Below are 20,997 nucleotides of genomic sequence, written 5' to 3' on the forward strand. Positions count from 1 at the left end.
ATCCCTCTACAGCTACTCCTACTCACTGCAGTCCTGGAGACGTGAGTGGGAAAGGTGAACAAAGAAAAGCATTCAAAAGGCTTCCCATTAGGATGTGCTGCATTATGCATGACTTGGGTTTTGAAACCATGACTTGGGAGATGAGTGGCCGAAGAGAGAACAAATACTGAAGGAAGAACAAAAATAAGGTACAAAAAAGCTTTGATCAGGTGGGTTGGGCTCTCTGATGGAGAAGTCACAGCATCCCAGAAGCTCAGTGTGTGTATTACATACAGATGAAGAAGGAAGCAGCTTTAGCTGCTCTCAGTAGGAGCAGCCTGTGTAGAGAGCAGTCCTCAGGCAGTGACTATCCAGTGGGAGAAAGCAACAGTAGACATTTTCTGTCCGTACTATCCACATGTGCACATACAGAATGGAAGTGTGAGTGTCTCTTGATGATAATATGATCGTCTATAGAGAAAAACTCTTTTAAAAGCTCTACATATTATACACACAGCTTACATACATATGCATTGGACATAATAAACAATTTGATACAGTGGCAGGATAAATGGTGATTGTAGAGAAGTCTTTTGGAGTTCCATAGTAATAGAAATTTTTCATGTCTAAAGATGGTACAGCATTAAGGGTAAAATTCTGATGCATTGTCACCAGGAAACAAAACCAGTCCAACCATTTCCTGAAAGAGTACAGAAGCTCCTTGGAACACTGGGTGTAAAATTACACATGATGTAGAGGTCTCACTTTGAGGTACATACACCGAACATAGAATACCCTCATCTAAAGACATTCACGCTTATGTTCTTGGCAAGATCACTCATAAAGGTGAAAACTTGCAAACTACCTTATGTCAGCGGGTGTGAGGGTCATAAAGATTTAATACCTATCTGTGTGTATTAGATATGCTGAAACATTAGTCCATCATAAAAATGAACATCCTCTAATTGCAACAATTGGTGGATATAGAAGGTGTTTGTTTATGGGAAACAACTCAAAGAAGCATTGGTACTGTATGATCTCACTTATAAGTGATGTCTGAAAAGGCAAATCTCAGGAATCGGCATGAAGAATACATGGTTGTAAAGGGCTCCAGGCACTGTAAATTACATATATAGAAATTTATTACTCAATTCTTTTTCAATAGAGCCAAAGGCAGATTTTAAAAAAAGAAAAAACAGAGAGAACATACCACATAATCCTGTGAGTCAGTGAAATGGGGCATTGGCAGCAAAGCTATGTGTATGCACAAAAGGGTCCCTGTGCAGTCCCTGGTGCATGGAAATTCTAAACAAAATGTCATTTCATGGAGTAAGTAGATGAACATATAATTATACATGTGGGCCAGCATTTTCACTTGTATAACCATTTGCTGCCTACCTAAATTCTGTGCACATCTCTTCCACATGAAAAACTTTCCAAGTCTCTCTGTGACGCTAGATAACAATTTAACCCCAAGTTCTTAGGGATATGTGGTTCATAAGTATATTTTCTTCAACTGACAAATTGATCTCTGTGCAGTATTACTGCAAGGGATATCAGTCCAGCCCCAAATTCCTTGCCGATTATTTAATACTATACATTTCTCCTGGTTACTGTTGGGCTCACCATGGTGCCAGAATCTGAAAAGGAGGAAAGAGCATCAGCGTGTTTCCTACAATGATGAGTGAAGAGAAAAAGCAAGAGTAAGCAAGCCTGAGAATGAGGCTCAACTTTGTGGAAATCAGATTCAAGTGTGTACAAATCAAGCGTTCTCCATCACCCATATCTGACATTTCTGTAGATACCAGGGCCCACCACCCTCAATGGTCTCTTAGCTTGTTACTTACCTGTTCTCCCAGCATGCATCCCAGGCACGTCTATTTCTTCATCCCTAGGCCTTGGTGCCAGGGCACAATCAGCCCAGGCTGCTTATTTATATGCTGAAAAGCTCTCCCTTTATTTCTGTGTATTAGTATGATTTTCTTCACTTTTACAACAGAATTCTCATAGAGACTGGAGAACTAGCTGAAATCTCTGGATACTCTACCTATTTCTATCATCAAGAACAAATTATTTAAAACCAAGGATTCTTAGTTTTCTTCTCTAAAAATTAAGAAAAATAACCTCACTACATATTTCTGACAACACGTATCAGGAAAGAATATGAGAACATACTAAAACATTAGAGTTTTTAAATAATTACATAAATATGAGACTCAATATCAGATGGAGGGCTTTTGATAGGTGAGAATAAATACCATCATGACATGAATTTACTTTATAAAGATATAAATGATGGCTGGAGAGGTGGCTCAGATATGAGGAGTGCTTGCTGCGTTTCCAGAAAACATGAGGGTTCTGACCCCAGCACCCATATTGCCAAGGTCATACCACCTGTAAACCCAGGGGATCCTACACCCACTTATGAGCTCCATGGACCCTACATACACATGGCAGACACTCACAGAGATAAGCATATATACACAAAAAGTAAACTAGGTCTTATTTTTGAAATATAAATGAGAGTCTGATAGCATAATAAAATGCATCTATATGTGAAGACCTTGGTTGGCTGCCCTGGGTACCTACCATTATATACTCTGAAAACTCCATTTCCTCATCTCTACTGGGAAGATCAACAATGTGTGTCTCATAAAACTACTGTAATTAGTAAATAAGAAGTAAAAGTAACTCCATCCCCAGCATTTATGCCAGGAGTGAGCTGTTTTAGCGTCATAACCAACAGCAGGAACACCCTAAATTCACCTCATGCTACAGGATCCAGGACTCCTCTAAGTGACTCTAGACTCACATGGCACTCTCGTTGTAAGGTGTCCCATCAACCCATCGCCATTGTCTGTGACCTTCATCCCTCAGCCCTATAAAATAAGCAGCCTTATGGTCCAGGATCCTGGTGATGAAATCCTAAGAGGGAAGAAAGATACAGCTGTCAGCCTGGGTTGAGCACTTCTTATTCTGTTACAGAATTTTATAAGATCTTTAACAATTATTTTAATGATCCAAAATTTTAGGGTTCAGCTAGGTATGGTGGCAAATGCCTTAAATCCCAATGCTCAGAAGGCAGAAGCAGGTGGATCTCTTTGAATTTGAGTCCAGCCTGTTTTACAAAGGGAGTACAAGAGAAACCCTGTCTTGGAAAAAAATTTATAGGGTTCAATATGATGCACGTAGGCAAATAAATAATAATCAAATCCTAGTTCATCTCTCTATGTCCTTAAATATCTTTCAATTTTTAAATTAATATACAGTAATTTTACATTTTAGAAGTTCAATGTGATGTTCTGAATAATTTTTTTCTGGTCATACAGAGAAGACAGAAAAAAAAGGATCAAGGAATAGAAGAACAACCCCCAGCCCACAGAAGTACACATCTTCTCTGGCTGATCAGGACAAAAAGTCATCACTCATATTTTCATGACACTGGAAATAATTTCAGGTCATAATCATAATGATTTCTCATCTCAGACTCACTCCCCTCTTTTCTTCACTAACACCTTTCTTGAAAGTTGCACACAAGAGAACTTTACACATTTAGTTTTTCTCCATTTATAACTTCAGATATTTTGTGTCAGGTGGTTGGTTGTGACTCTCCTGATTTGATCCTCTTTTCCTACAAGTTCCTCTGTTAGGCGGTTGGTACTGCAGGAAGCATTAGACTGCTGAAATCACAAACTGGTCTTTCAGGCAGAAACATTCCATCCTTCCCTCCACCCTCCTGTGCTGCATTTCTGATGCCGTGGTTCCTTGGGGCTTGTTAAGGCCCACTGAAGTGGAAGCAAGCTTTAGCAGGCAAAGGCTGAAACAGCAATGTCTGCCTATCTGATGGAAAGCCTTCTGCCGCAACACCAGCACCCACGTCAGCAAAATCCCCTCTTAGTAAAACCAGGCAGACAGCAGGCCCAGCCCACACCCCACTCTCTCCCAAGATGCACCTGCTCTTCCTTGCTGTGGATCACCAGCAGATGATCACCCATGCTGGAGCACTTCTGCTTACTCTCGCTCCAAGATGCAGAGTCAGGGGAAGTGAAGTAGCAGTTACAGCCAAAGGGCTTCCAGTTCTTTGGGCAACAGCTCCAGACTTTGTCTTTGGGGAGAGAATGAACTATAAGGGCCATGTAATAAAGTCATGCTAAAAGTTAATTGAGTGATGAGCCCACAGGGAAGCTGGGACTCCCAACTTCTCCAGATACAGCAAGGAGCCTCTCACCCCTCAGTTACCAAGCAACCCATGTCTACCTCCATTGACATTAATGTCATGGCTTTTTTGTGCTAAGGGTGATATCAGGAAAATCCAAAAAAAAAAAAAAAAAGAATGTAAAGAACACTCACACTCTGAGGACATAATGAGAAACAGTTTATGTCTCCAAAGAATAGAACTCATCACACCAAGAACCAGAAATTTTATTATATGCATGTTGTGTTTAAATAATATATGTCAGTAATCATGGCAGCAATAGTCCAGAAGAGATTTTTAAATTAGTGAAAATAGAAATACTGTATAAAAATTACAAAGACATAGCAGCCTTATTCATAATAGCAAGAACATGAAAACAGCCTAAGTGTCCATCAGTAGAAGAATGGATAAAGAAACTGTGGTACATGTACACTATGGAATACTATTCAGCTATTAAAAACAAATATATCCCTTTGTATCTGTAACAATGTGTTTTCCCATTTTGAATTGAAAAAAATTGACAGAATGATCTTCTTTTTTAAAATGTGGTGGCTATAATAGAAAGTAGATGACAAAGAAATCAATTAATTAGAGAAACAAAAAGCATAAAGCTTGAATTAAATAACAGGCAAAACAGGCAGAAATTAATAAATAAATAGACAATATATAGATAAATAAATGCAGTCTCCTATCATGATTACTAATATGCCTATCACCAATAAGAGGGGTATAAAATATATGAAAAATAAAACAAAGAATTGAGAAAGACATAGTAGCAGCTATATAGTATTATATTCACGCACTCATCTATATCCCTCTGTGTTTATATGGAAACCAAGGGTGTCTTAGAGATGGGAAAACATCAAACAGTGGGAGGAGATGAAGATTGAGTGGCCAAAGCATTACAGTGCTAGGAGAAGACTGAGAAATGACATTCACAGTGGTAAACACAAACAAGGCTTAGAGAACAAGGAGTATTGTGGACCGATATAAAGAACTTGGATAAATATAGACAGATACATAACTCTGTCTCTTGAGAAACCTAACCCAATATTCCACCATAGTGTGGGATATATATGGCATCCTTCCCATAATTATACTGTGGAAATGGAGAAAGTATCAGTTCTTTTAATTGCATTTAATTAAAATATAATTATATCACTTTTCTTTCTCTGCCCTCCAATCTCTGTGATGTGCCCTACTCCCTCTCAAATTCATAGCCTATTTTTATTGTTATAAGAGCTACAGTAATTAATAACTGCCAAGAGAGGGAGAATTGATCTTCTCCATGGATTAGCCTCCTAACTGCTTATCCAATACCAAATGGTTAGCCTTAAATGGCATCAACTGAACATGACATAGCAAGATAGAATAAGACTAGGCATAAACCCTCATATCAAGGCTGATTGAGACAACCCACTAGGAGGAAACGGGTCCCACAAGCAGAGGAGGCCTGCTCTTTTCTGAAGGGAAAGAGGAAAGCAGTGGGTCTGGGGGGATAAGGGAGGTGGGGGAGGAAGGAGATGAGAGGAGAGAGAGGAGGATGTGGTTGGGATGTGTCATATGAGAAAAGAATAATTTCTTAAAGAAATAAAATACTTAGACAATAAAAATTATATGCTTTAAATGACCTACCTCAGAGGACCATCAGTCAATATCTATGGTCTATAATAATTTTTATAGTTTAGATCCTGTGTATGATCTGATTAGACAAGCATTTCACACCTGTCATCTTCCTCCTCAAAAATAATTACTCAGATTTTAATAGAGGAACATCCTATAATATACCAAATCAGTCATCATCAAAACTGCTAATCAGAAACATTTAAAACGAAGATCTTCTGAAAACTTATCCCAACTAAGAAGACTACAGAGATATGGCAGCTAAATACAATGTGGTTTCCCCAGTGAGACTCTAGTAATCACGATCTTCAACAGTGTTGGCATCAGTGTTCACTCACTAGTTGTAGGAACCATGTTTGCTTACACAAGATGTTCATATGGAGACAGTGTATGTATATGTAAGGTTAGCATGGTATCTATATCATCATGTGAAGTCTATAAATGTTAAAATGTTCTCAAGGAATCTATTAAAGCTTTACATAATTTGTATTCAGGAAACATGCTTCATAATTTTCTTCTAATTATATATGTGTATACATATGTATGTATATATTTTTCTGAGATGAGAAACAGCAAGTGTGTGGAGATGGTTCAGAAAAACATAAGCTAGAGAAATATAAAAATAAAATAACCCTTTTCATAAAAAAAAGACTTGTGTAGACAATTGGAGGCATACAAGTCAGATATTCTGGTCTGATAATAAATGTACATATAGACTCAGTACTTGCCACCTCAGAATCTGTTAGAAATACTGCATGACAGCTGCAGGCATCCCCTACTCCAGTGTAGGCCATACCAGCCAGCCTAGCAGGTAGGTAGCCTGACCATGGAACACTCTCATTCCCTTACTTCCCACTGTTGTAGAGACACAATTCTCCACCATGCCTCCCTCCAACACTTTCACTTTTCCTTGTCCCCACTCCAATGCCAGAGGCTATCCCCTACTGAAGTGCAGGCCACAGCAGCCAGAACAGTAGACAAACTCAGGCTGAGACTCACTACTGGACCAGAGGCCACATCAGATGCCAGAACTCTAAATACACCAGCACACCCTTTGATATCTGCTCCTCTCTCTTGGTGCACCCCACACACTACCTCCAAGGCCTATCCTCTCTTCACCAGCCCCCAACTCTAATGGAGAACCCCTACTCAACAAGAGGCCATGACTGCCACTAGAAATCAAGCTCTCAACTCCAGCAGAGACCCTCTAATCAACCACAGGACACACAGACCAGAAGACAGAAACCAAGGAATAAAACGTACAGCAATGATGAGACCTCACAGGCTGTTGCCAGACAGTTGAGGTGTGAAGGCCTCCACTATCAGAGATCTAGGGGAGGGAATAGGCCGAAGAGGGGATAACAATTGGGATGTAATATAAATAAATTAGAATAAATAAAATATACATTAAAAAACAAAAAAGGAAAAAGAAAATTTAAAAATAAATCATGCAACAAGCAAAGCAAAATTCAGAAAGCAGCACCTAGCCTATAATCACCAAACCAAAAGCCTGGAAACCAGAGTAAAAACACAATCGACAACAGCCAAGGCAATATGTCACCATCAGGACGTAGCTATCCTAATATAACAAGCCCTGAATATTCCAACAGGACTAAAGAACAAGAAAAAGACCATAGAACCAACTTTCTGAAAACAATAGAGGACCTTAAAGAGAAAATGAAAAAATACCTTAAAGAAAGCAAAGGAAAGACTAACAAAAAATTAGAGAAAATGAATAGATCTCTTAAAGAAAACCAAGAAAAAAACAAATAGTTGAAGGAAACAAATAAAATTATTCAAGACCTAAAAATGGAAATAAAAACAAAAGAGAAAACACACACTCAGGGAATTCTGGAAATGGAAAATCTAGGTAAGCAAACGAGAACTACAGACACAAGTCTCAGTAAAAAAATACAAGAGACACCTAGGAAAGTGTCATTTCTCCTTCACTCAGCACTGCGTGCCTCAACCATTCATGCTTCAGTTTCACACCTCTGGGACAGTCTTCGTACCACAGTTATAGTTGTTGCTTCTTCTAAAACATCTGTCTCAGGACAACCCTTCCTGGACAATATTGTAGACACTAGTTTCTTTTTTCTTCCTTTTTTGTCTGACACAGATTCTTTACATAGCCCAGGCTAGCTCCACACTCACTGTCCTTCTGTCTCAACATCATGAGCAGCTACGATAATAACAGTGTGCCATTGTACCTGGCTGACACTGATTATTGGTTTTCCTCTACATTACTTGAGAACTAAGTCTGTGTGCTCAGTTGGTGTCTACATTTTACATGATCTTGAGCACCTTGAGACAGGAGTAACTAGGAATTAGCTGAAGAACACTTCTTGGATAATTTCTTCTCAGCTATGTCTTATCCAGAAGCTTGTGTACACATACATCTTGTGTATACATACAGCTTGTGTACACACACAGCTTGTGTACACACGCAGCTAGTATACACATACAGCTAGTATACACACACAGCTTCTGTACACACACAGCTTGCATACACACACAGCTAGTATACACACATAGCTAGTATACACACACAGCTTGTATATACATACAGTTTGTGTACACACACAGCTTGTGTACACATACAGCTTGTATACACATATTGCTTGTGTACACATACAGCTTGTATACACATACAGCTAGTATACACACACAGCTGTGAACACATACAGCTTGTATACACATACAGCTAGTGTACACATACAGCTTGTATACACACACAGCTTGTGTACACATACAGCTTGTATACACATACAGCTTGTGTACACATACAGCTTGTATACACACACAGCTTGTATATACATACAGCTAGTGTACACATACAGCTTGTATACACACACAGCTTGTATACACATACAGCTTGTATACACACACAGCTTGTATACACACACAGCTTGTGTACACATACAGCTTGTACACATACAGCATATATACACACGCATCTTTTATACACACACAGCTTGTCTACACGTACAGTTTGTAGACATCTTGATGCCAATGAGAACATGTAGATCTGACCTTGAGGTCTGATAAAGAAAACACCTCCACAGAGCTCACTCCACAACCCCACACAGTCACTCAAGAATGCGATTGAGTTTCCCTAGCAGCAGGCATGGCCTCTTATTGACCAGGGGTTCTCCATTAGAGCTGTGGTCTGGGTAAGGAGGAGATGGGGTACTATGGTTAGTGTCTGGGGTGCATTAAGAAAGGTGGAGAGGATCCAGGGACAGGGGTCTCTCTTTAGTTCTGGTATCCAGTGTAGTCTCTGGTCCAGCAGTGAGTCTCACCCTGAGTTTGTCTACTGTTCTTCTGGCTGGTGTGGTCTGCACTTGAGCAAGGGATAATCTCTGGAGTTGGGGGCAGGGACAAGGCAAAGTGGCAATGTTGAGGGGAGGCACCATGGAGAATTGTGCCTCTGAGAGTGTTCCCTGAGCAAGCTATCACCCTGTTTTTCTGGCTAGCAGCTTGCACATGAATAGGGGATGTCCACTTGAGTTGTGTGATATTTCTAATTGCTTAAGAAATGGCTCCACATTTACATTTACATGAGATGAGAATGTCTGACATGTAGGCCTTCATTTGTCCACACAAGTCTTGTTTGTGAAAAGGGTTCTATTGTTCCTATATTTCTTTAGCTTCTGCTCTTTTCTGAACATCACTGCACACTTGCTGTTTCTCATCTCAGTACACACACACACACACACACACACACACACACACACACACATACATATGAAGAGAGAGAGAATTAATAAATCCATTAAAGAAACCAAGGAAAAACCAAACCACACACACACACACGTATACACACACCACACACCTGACACCATGGTTCCTTCACTGAAGCAGCTGAGACTTGAGTGGTGTGTGTGAAGTTCAGACAGTCTTCTACTGGGCTTGTCCACCGTAAACTGGTAGGTCACTGTGAAGAGAGAAGGGAATGGGCATCTGCATAGCCAGCGCTGCAGCCTCATGTCCTCTCCCTGGGCCAGGCCAGGGCCATCCTCCATAACAACTCCCCCGCTTCTGCAAGGAAACCCACTGAAGACCAGACTAAATGATTTCTCCCCTTGCTCATTTATATCACTCGTTTCTACATCACTGCATTTGTTTTTTCTCTCCCTGACTACATCAGCTTTATTTTCTGGGACCAACATTCTATCTTCTGCTTCAATTCATCATAACTGCTGCATCAGGGAACTACCCCAAGTCCTGTGTGGTTATAAGTTGATTCACCAATGTCTGACCTTTTTGAACAACTTTGAGGCAAGAATAATGGGTATGTTAACATATCCTAGCTGTTTCTGATCGTACGTAGGAGTACTTTAAGCATCTGGAGACGTCTAAGTGGGATGGATATGGTCAAGACGCATTGTATATAAACATGGAAAGCTTCAAAAAATAAGTAAAAATTATTTTTAAGTTAGCATTTGCTTATGAGTGTGCACATTAAACAATGTTAACAAAAACAGACGTTCTTTACTATTTTTAAGCAAATGATTCTACTTCATGGTTTGGATCCTGAACTTCTATTTCTTCTTGACCAGTAGGTCCAGTAGGTCTCAGACCTGACTGTGCCAAGTAGAGCAGATCCTGCCTCAGTGAGAACAATGTGCTTGTCTCATAGCAGAGAAGACTGCACACAGAAAGTGCTTGCCATAAGTCACTCACACTCCCTCCAGGACTGTGTAGTAACTATTGTGATCATCTTCACAGCAAATAGGGAAGCAGGCTGTAGAGTGCAAAGAACATTATCAAAACTTCTCACACACTAGACTTCAAATATGGCTTTATAGGGAGATGAAACAGGGCAGAAATATTTTATTTCCTCAGTTTTCACTATTTAATTTGGTTATGTTTTACCATAATCAATCCCATATGAGTCACAGACTCTTGCCTTTGAACCTTATCAAACCAAAGCTGCACTCCCAATAGGGACATACGTTGACCAGAGAATGTGATTAATGGTGAATCCTATTCTAGAAGGCTCTGTCACAGATGATGGTTATAAATGACATGTGCTAACAAAGCTATGTGAAGCAACCTGAAAAATCTCAGAGGTCAAAAGAGAGAAAGAAAACAGTGAGGAAGAGTAGTCACGAAAAACGTGGTATTGCATGTAAGGTCAAAAAACCAACACTAGCAGGACAGATGGCTCACACCTTTAATCCAGGCACATGGGAGGCAGAAGTAGGCTGATCTCTGTGAGGTTAAGGTCAGCCTGGTCCACAGAAAGAGTTCCTGGAAATTAGGACTTCACAGAGAAACTCTGTCTCAAAAAGTCAAAACCAAACGAAACAGGGCAAAGTAAAACAAAACAAATCAGCCCTTGGGAGTTTCCGTGGAACAGACACAAGAAAGTGCCCGAAAGAGACACCAGGATCTGGACCCTGAGGGGCTTGCACAAACTGTATCAACCAAGGACAATGCATGCAGTACAGCTAGACTCCCTGCTCAGATCTAGCCAATGGACAGTTCATTTTCCATGGTTGTGGGGAGAGTGGGGACTGCCTCTGACGTAAACTATAGTGCCCCCAATCTGATCATTTCCTCTTGATGGGGAGGCTTGGCAGCCCACAGAGGGAGGGGAAGCAGGCTATCTGGGTTAGATCTCATAGGTTGTGGTCATATGGTGGGGGAGGTGGTCGACTTCTGTCAAAAGTCTAGGGGAGGGGAATAGTGTGGGAGAGGGAGAGAGAGTGGGAACAGGAGATACAAGTGAGGGGATAACAATTTGGATGTAATCTGAATAAATTATAATACATTTTTTAAAAAGAAAAAAAGAGACACCGGTCAGGGAAGAACTTACCCACACAGCTCATGATAAAACAGGTGCTGAGGAGTAAGATGCAAATCACAGCAACTGACCAGGGTCTCAGGGTAGAGTAGACTCCCTTCCCTGTGGGACAGCAAGAGACACACTCATCACAGACCAAATGCTTAGAGAATGACAAACCAGACAAAAATACTCAGAGTAATTAGAAACTTGGAGCAGGAAAGCTATGAAAGCCCTAGAATAAATGGCCAAGAGGGGCTGAATGCCTGTGCATGTGCGTGCGCGCGCGCGCGCACACACACACACACACACACACACACACACACACACACACACACACACACACTTGGGGGGAGGAAAGCCCCACACAATCTAGAAAATAACTTCACTCTGAAGCACCCGCGATTCCATGACTTTATACTTGCTTCTTAAAGGTCACATTCTAACACTGGTGTCCTATCTTTTTTCTTCCCCTTTCAATATTTGAGTCTTGTTTTTCAAAGGGCTTCTGGTGCTAAGATACTTACTTCCTTCAAACTCCTGTGGGTCTGATGTCTTGCTCCATTCTATCCTTCAGCCTGACCACTTGTCTGCATCTTTACCCCAGGCAAACACTCATCCCATCACACACTTTCACCATGGCCTCTGAACTGAGACAGGAATGCTCACCGCACCTTGGGGCTGGCTCTCCTCCATCATTATTTAGGTCTGTGTTCAGAAGCTCAAGGGCTTCTTGTGTCTGTGTCTTGCTGATATGAATCAGGGGCCTGTCTTCTTTCAAAGAGACCAGAGCTCTACACACCCTGAGCTAAATGCCTCAGAGATGGACAACCCTACACAAGCAGAAGTCACAGTAGGAACTGGTGTCTAGTGATTAAAGGCACCAACAAAGTCTTTAAAAGTCACTTAAAGGAAGGGGAAATTGAGAAACCTGCCTAGAACTGTTGATGAAAATTCTGACAAGAGTATTCTCATCACTTGCTCAGAACTTTCTCCCACCTCCAAAGACGTTTCTCTATGAATGTAATTAAAGAAAGAACATAAAGAATTTTATGTGGGTTATTTAGTTTGTTTAAGGTTTGAGTTATATATTGAACAGGGTTCTAGCAAGCAATAAAAAGTCTGATTTAATGACTAGAATTTAGATATCATGAATTACTGTAGTAAATAAAAGAAGTTCATAGAGGTCTGGGAGATAGTAAAGTGGTTGGAGGCCTTGCAAGCATGAGGACCTAAGACTGATGCCCAGAACCTACCCAGAAATGTCATGTGTGATTAAACATGCTAGTAATCTCAGATGTAAGGAGGCAGAGACAGGTGGATCCCTCTGAGCTTCTTGTCCAGGCAGCCCAGGTTTTAATTGATGTTCTCCAGACCCATGAGAGACCCTGCCTCAAAGGAAGTGGATAGTAATCCTGAGATTTATACCCAATGTGTTCTTAAATTAAAAAAAGAAATAAAAATACTTGACTGCTCATAATTGATTGAAATATTTACTATAGATATAATGGATATCATAGCCAGAAGCATCAGGAATGGTCCAGAGTGAACCAGGCCCTAACTAGTGGTTCGGGGAGGTCATGAAAATCAGTAACAAAGAGGCCAGGAGTGAGATAGAAGAACTGGATAACAAAAGTACCACATAGCCAAAATAGCTGGGTTATGTAGGCATGAGAAGGTGGGGAAAGGGCCTGTCCCAGTCCTGGGATAGAGAGTTTAGGGTAGGGGTGGGGTATGCCAGCCAGGATGTCTCTATAACAGGTACTGGCAATGCTGAGAGAGACTGGTGAATAGCATCTGCTTTGATATGTTAGTAGGCACCTGAGTTAACTGTTTGTCTCAGGTTGAAAACCTTTCAGTCCTCAACCCTTCCTTCACACAGATGTGTATCTGCATATGTACACACATGAGTAAGCACATACATATATACATTTTTAAAACTAGAGACATAAGCATTAATCAAGAGTGGTATTATAAAATGGAAATGACATTGTGTTCATTTTGCTATATTATGGTTCCTTTGAATGAGAGAAAACTGGTATTTAATTGTGATTTTGTGCCTATAATTTGACAGTATTAACTCTATTTTGAATTCCCTCTTGTCTTGTCACACAAACTCTAAGGTAAATAACAGGTCTATCGTCTTGACCACACATTGGCAGTCACATTGATGACCGTAGGTTAATATGTAATTGAGACTGATGGTACTGGGACTTTTTGCTATGACATTTCCTTAGACTATAGACATCAGTGTGGCAGACTGCCATGTCTGACAGACACATCTCCTGACTCTACAATTTTCTCTCAACTATCTGTGTGGATACTCTGTTGGAACAAATACGTCCTTTTCTTCAGTGCTGATGACTTAGGAGCAGTCTGGAATTTTCTGTTGCCATTATGGAAGAGACTGATCTCTGTAACTATCGTTAGGATTTCATTCATGAGTGCAGTTTGTTCATTACTAATGCTGTGTGCTCAACTAATTCTCTTGTACCTCTTTTTGCCTATACATCTATATTCCTTTCCCTTATTTTTGCATGTTCTGCCTTTGTGTTCCTTGAAAGGAGCTGATTGATTTGTGCACTGTTTTCAGGTGGGTCCTGACTTGTCATTTGATTAGAGAGTAAAGAGATTGCTTATTTGGGATACAGAAAATGTAAGTACATGGCCCTTATCCACGGTTCTTAGCACAGAACTTCTAAAGGTCTTTTGATCATAGGACATTTTCTGTGGTGGTTTTTGTGGGGATGTTCTAAATTCCAAAAACAGTTCCAGAGAAATAAATATAAAATTAACTCTTGCCCAGAACCTAAGATTTTTTTCAAAATAGGGCCAACCATGTGATCAGACAGCGGGAACCCAAACTCCCACATCTTCAGATCAGGAAAAGAGGTGAAGACTGAGTTCAATCACTAGTAACCAACTACAGACCTACAGAGAGAGATCAAACTGAGATTGAGCTCAATGCAGCTTTTCAAGTAACAGCATAGGAGTGGGTATAGGTAATGATGGGATGGATTTAGTAATTTTAAAAGTCCCTAAAGCTTTTTTCCCATGGTTGTTTGATAAAAGAAGAACGAAGTGGTTGTTTCCACCAAGTCGTTACCAACTGATTCCACTTCCGCTTTTGGATGAAGAAATTCAAACTATAGTGTTGACTTGACTGATTGTCCAGGAAGAGAAAACATTTCCCTAAGCCGTCCACAGGCAAACTGCCTTATGCTTTCTTGTCCATCTCCAGCATGTACTGCCCTACTGATTTCTGTCTTGACCACTAACACCCTGCACTCTAGCCTCTGCTCCCTTAGCTTCCAGACTATGCTGGAATACCTATTAATAAAGAATGCTGGGACTCCCAAGATGGCAGCGGTCAAGGCTTACCATATCTGAGTGGTAGAATATCAGAAAATGCGCTTGTGGTAACCTAGCAGCTGACTCTAAAGCACAGACATTGGTATTTTCTGGATGACATGTGACATCGCTGGAGTTGGACACACATAGTTGCAGGCCCCCTGCAGCTTTCTTCCTGATCTCACAGTACCCTGTGATTTCTGCCTATACAAGCAAGGTTCCCATATTCTAGGGGCTCTCCTCTCCAGCAACCAGACCTCAAGCTCCTCCCACTTCACCAAGAACAGCTCTTGGATACTGGGGTTAACATCTCAACCCAATCCCATGATTCTTCTGCTCCACCAGTGGAGACCAGCCAAACAGTAGGAGCATACAGGTTCCTGGGTCCAAGATGGCAGTGCCAAGCCAAATCTTAGTGCCTGGAGCTCAGTGCCTGCTTGGCTAGCAAGTGGCTGTATGGATGAATCCATAACACCAGTGCATGTTTGCTGTGTCACTGACTCTATAAAAATAATTCATGCTCATGAACTTCATGACTTGCCTGACCCACCGGGGACACAGCAACCAGAGAGTTAAGGTGAATGTTGGACCCAAGACCAGTTGTGTGCCATGGCAAGGAGGCCTGTGCATGGCCAGAGCAACAATCAGCTCAGAGTCCTCTCTGCTTACACCTAAGCTGCTTAACCCACCTGGGATACAACCACCACAGAGTTGAGATGTATGTGGGACCAAACCCCTATTGTCTGCCATCCCAAGGAGGCCAGTAGATGGCCCAAGCATTCAGCTTAGACTACTATCTGCCTATTTCTGATCTGCCTGACCCATCTGGGGCACAGCTAGCAGAGAGGTGAGCTGTATATTGTACCCAAACCACATTGTTTGAGATCCTGAGGAGGCATCTGAAGGCCTGAGTAACAGGCCTGTGGGTAATTTTTCTTATTCAAAGCACCTCAACAGTAAATGAGAAGAAATCCCAGGAAAAGAGCTAAAGACAAAAATACAAAAACAAAAAACCTGCAAGCATGTTTAAAGAAATCAAAGACAGTAAATGAGTTCCTAGGCAAATTCCAAGAGAATACAGACAAATGGTTGAATACATTGAATGATCATAGAACATATGAGAGATGAATTCAGAAGAAAACAAAACTGAAATACTGTAAATGAAAAATACAATAACCCAAGCAAAATATCATCAATAGATGGAAAGCCTCATCAATAGACAGATCAGGGAGGAAACAGAGTTTCTGAACTAAACGACAAGGTGGAGTAAGTGGGACATTTCAACAGGGACAAACATGAACTAGTAAGATCTGATCAGGCTTTTCACATATTCAAGAAACAACAAAAAGAAAAAAGCTAAGAACCATGAACATGAAATAAATAAAATTTTATTCTAAAAGCACAGAAATTATTTTCATATAAAACTATAGCAGAGAATCTCCCAAAATTCAGAGAATGTTTGCCAATCTAGACACAGGAGGCATGTAAACCATTGAATAGAAAGAACAAAGAAAGAGTGTGGAAAGCAGCAAGAGAGATGTGCCAAGTCACATTCAAAGGCAAGCCAATCAGAATCAAAGCAGATGTCTCCACAGAACTTCAAAGACCAGAAGAGCTTGTAATTGTATATTTTAAGCTCTGAAAAGCAACTGTGAAGATATTACAATGCCCATCAAAGCTATCTGTCACAACAGAAATGGAAAGAGAAACTAACCATGAAAAAGAACATACTGAAGAAATTCATGACAGTAAGACTGCTCTATAGAAGATGCCTTGAGGGCTGGAGCAATGGCTCAGGTGGTTAAAGGCACTGGCTGTGCTTCTAAAGGTCCTGAGTTCAATTCCCAGAGACCACATGGTGGCTTACAACTATATATAACGAGATGAGGTACCATCTTCCAGTATGCAGAAGTACATGCAGGCAGAACATTGTATGCATAATAAATAAATTTAACAATTGTAAATTAAAGAAGGATACCTTGGACTAAAGTATGTTCTGTCAACATCCATGAGACCATTTTGCAGAGTATGGAGAAGTGAACTATATACACCATTACATAGGTTCATATTTAGAATTCCAGTGGGCTTTTGCCTTAAATTCTGGAGAGCATGATTTTAACGTTACAAAATCGTTAGAGATGGTGACTATCTTTACAAATTGAGGCTGATGGTGCTTCAGCATGTATATCCCTTGGAATGCAACAATTTTTTTTAGCCATTATGACATGAAATCTTTTACAGATATAAATTATAATAGTGTATCCCAAACAATTTTTAAAGGTGGTCATAGAACAGAAAGGGAATATAATATCTCCTATAATAGACTAAATAATTATTTCTTAATTTAAAATTTTTTAAATGAGACAAATAGCACATCTGCTAAGACACACTGGGTTTTAGAAGGGACTGCTGATTTAGATCAGCATATATAGGTTCTAATTCCAAAATAGAAGAAAGGAAATGTGTTGCATTGGGGAGAAAAACATTCTGTTGTCTTAACAGGAAACAAAAAGCTATGTATTCCATCCAAACTGCTGTAAGTCAGATGCGACAGGGAGGGACCTCCTAAAGACCTTGGATTCAGACAGAAAGAAAGGGATCAAGAAGACCAAACGAGACAGGTAAAAGAATTCTCTGACCCCTCCACATGGAAACAGCTCTAAGACAGACTATGATGTAAAACATCTCCAGCCAGGGCTTCAGCTATACATGGCCAATAAATCTTTGACTACAAAATTCCCATGACTTATCATGCCATTTTTAAAATGACATAGATAAAAATATATTTTACTGTTTGGTTATACAGTACAAACAAATGTATAGAAAAACAAATGGCTTACCTGTTTAAACAGGGAGCATAGAATCATATTTAACTAAACTGTGCTGTGTGCATAGGCCATAAAGACATTAATTTTAAAATGTACAATACCTTTGAAAGTTTATATTTTGGAGCTCAAGAGGACCAGACACCAAAACAAGACAAACAGCCCAGGTAATCTAACTAAATAGACTAAATAACTTTTCCTTAAAAATCTGCATTGGGACAATTTCAACATGGCTATCTAGATTGTCCAACATCATAGATTTTTCCAATCAGGACTTCAGTTAAGATCTGAACTTTCAGGCCAAGAGCCATTCTATTAAAGGAGTTCAGTAGGTGTGTGAGATTTCTGGAAGGGATCTGCTGTTTTTGCAAGTTCTGTACCATGATGCACACCCAAAATTGCGGCCAGCCTCTGACAGGATGTCAAGAGTCATTGATTTGGGGAAGTTCATCAAGCATGAGAGCTCTCTGATAAGGACCTGGTATTCTGCAAGATCTGTACCATGATGCACCCCACACTTGCTTCAAACCTCTGATAAATCCTGTCATTTGTGCACTGTGACATCTCTCTGATATCTACCACTGATGTGAACCATCACTTTCTGAGTATTTTCCCACTCTGAACAAACTTCCTAGGGGATATTATGAAGAGGCACTGATGTTCAGATAAACTAATGACTTCATTCTTCCTAATAATAGCTTTAGAGAATATCTGAATCAATTCAAACTCATTTAGAAGTAAAAGATAAATGGCTGATAGGAAGTTTATAGCTGCAAGAAATTCTTTTGTGGACCTCCAGATGGCTCAATAGGAAACAGGGTTAAGATATATTGTGGCCTCCAGATAAGAGGTGGTACCACAAACCGTGCTATGTACTTTAAAAATATACAAGTTAGTTTTAACTTCCCATGAACCCAAAACATAACGTGGCTATGAAGAAATGTCTAAATTAAGTACAATCCTTAATGTCAAAATTACAAACTGTTTCATCATAATTCCTTATACCTTATCAGCTTGGGCATTAAATACTTGCGTTGAAAATTACTTTCTATCTTCGAATGAAAGATAGATAAAAGTATTTTCCCTGTGCTCACTACAAACTAAAAGATGGCTGGAAATTGTGTAACCAGGTCAGTACATAGATAAGAAATGTTCAGCTTTAATAAAAAAATCATAAACTTGCTGTATTTTAGAGTTAATTGCCTTTGTTACTATGAGCTAATTCCTTTTCTCAGAAGTATAAATATGATTACCAGGCAATAAATGGAGTTCATGTAAAGGTTTTTAATTTTATCCATTTTTTCTTCTTGAATGTGTGTGTGTTGTTTATTTTTTTCTCTTATTTATTATTTCCCTGTATATTCACAAATAAGTTAAGAGCCTCAAAGTCCCCATCATCCCTCTCAAACAAGCAGGTATCCTTCAGCTTACCAGAGATCTCCTCAAAGAGGCCTATCTACAGATTACAGAGCCTCCTTTTACAACCCCTCCATACCTGAAGTTTTTGGCCAGAAGCCACTTTTACAGCTCTGGCTACAGGAAAATTTTAGTCAGTTTAAGTTTTTCACCTTAGCAGCAGTGTTCCCAGTCCCAAGTCGCTAGAAAAGAATCCTGGGCTCCCTCCTCTCTTTCCTATTCCTTCAATCATCCCTCATGATCAGCTGCCTGAGTCATAGGATCTGCATCGCTATGGATTCTGCATCCCATACCAGATCCTACCCTGCAACTTGCCAAAGGAGAGAGACTCTGGCCTTTTCTGAGCATTCAAAGACTGAGAAGCAAAATTACAGCCTTGTTTCTTTGTTTGTTGGTCTCTCTCTCTCTCTCTCTCTCTCTCTCTCTCTCTCTCTCTCTCTTCCTTGTTTTTTTTGGGGGGGTTGTTTTGTTTTGTTATGTTTTGTTTTGTTTTTGCCTTGTTTTCCCCATTCCTAGGATACGTTTTTTTTTGTTGTTGTTGTTGTTGTTTTTTGGTCATTCTATAGGCTATAGATGTTTGTTACCATTTTAAAACAGTTGGTTATAGGAATGGTAAGAAAAATGGTTATTTAATCTACTTTTAGACCAAAGAACAATAATAAGCCAAAAATCTTACATTGGTATAAATCTTTATATATTGATACAGATTTAAGATTACATTTGGCAGCAACATCCTAAGCTACCTACATAATTATTAAAATTACAGTGTTAAGTTCTAGTCTTTTTGAAAGCTCCTGTTGCAAACTGTTTAGGATAATTAAGAAAGGCTGCTGAACTCCAGGTGGAGCAATGAGATGGGTAAGTGAAACTGGAGTGATGGAAGGACCCAGAGGGTTCAGGAGCTCCACAAGGAGACCATCAAACCAGCTGGACCCAGGGAACCTGTGTAAACCCCTGCACCAACAAAGAACAATGAATGCAGTAAAACTAGACCCTCTGTTCAGATCTAGCCTATGGACAGATCATTATCCACTGTTGTTGGGAGGGAAGGGACTGCTTCTGACATGAACTCTGGTGCTCCAATTTGATCACTTTCCCTTGGTGGAGAGGCCCTGTGGAAGAAAAAGGAAGAGGAAGAAAGCTATCTTAACTTAAAAACTTTCTTACCCAAAACAAGATTGCCCCTTTCTGCACACCCATATCTATTTCCAACAGCATCAAAGGTTTCTAATGTGGCAAGATAGCCACTGGATGAGAAAATGTCCTTTCTTAAATTGCAGACAGAATAATGTCCAAACTGGAAAAACTGCATGTAGGTGAGTTTCACCAAAAATTCCCAGGGGACAGCCCACATTAACTGCCATCTTGGTAAGGACAGGGAGAAATCCATGCAGCTTTGGGCTCTAACTGTCCATCTACAGCTTGCCAGATCTGGGACTGAGAGCAGACAGGAAGAACTGAGTCCCAGTACATGAGCCCTGCCATCTCAAGAGGGTCTGTGGAATGTCTGAGCAGCTTAGAGCTCTGATTTCTCACAGCCCTTGAGTCACCTGCCAGCCAGGCCCAGATGCAGAGCATATAGGCAGAGCTGAGTCCAAGCACCAACCTCAATCTGCATTGGGTGCCTTCCTGTGAGCAGCTTCAGGCCTGAGTCTCTTTCTTCTTGCCTGCCTGGAGCATACTCCTCTGACACAGCTAAGACACAAAGCAAACAGGCTGAGCAGAGACCTGCACGTCACATTAGCTGCCATCCTTCTAGCAGGATCTGGTTACAGGCCTTGCCCAACTGGGGTATAGAGCAGATAAGCAGAGCCCTG

The 20,997-nt window shown here is 40.3% G+C and overlaps 2 protein-coding genes across 3 annotated transcripts in view; both read right to left on the reverse strand.

Annotated features, from left to right (window-relative positions):
- The window catches only part of LOC311588403 (C-type lectin domain family 6 member A), a 152,048-nt gene extending 139,605 nt beyond the window's left edge, over nt 1-12,443 (reverse strand). The window contains exon 1 of the mRNA XM_084765985.1: nt 12,263-12,443. Within this exon, the coding sequence (XP_084622111.1) occupies nt 12,263-12,287 (25 nt within the window). The 5' untranslated portion in view covers nt 12,288-12,443. The remainder of the gene's footprint in view (nt 1-12,262) is intronic.
- LOC311588396 (C-type lectin domain family 6 member A-like) overlaps nt 1-20,997 on the reverse strand; it is a 167,904-nt gene that overhangs the window by 59,084 nt on the left and 87,823 nt on the right. The window lies entirely within an intron of this gene.

Source organism: Acomys minous, assembly GCF_964271855.1.
Source record: "Acomys minous genome assembly, chromosome: 17".
Taxonomy (NCBI): Eukaryota; Metazoa; Chordata; class Mammalia; order Rodentia; family Muridae; genus Acomys; species Acomys minous.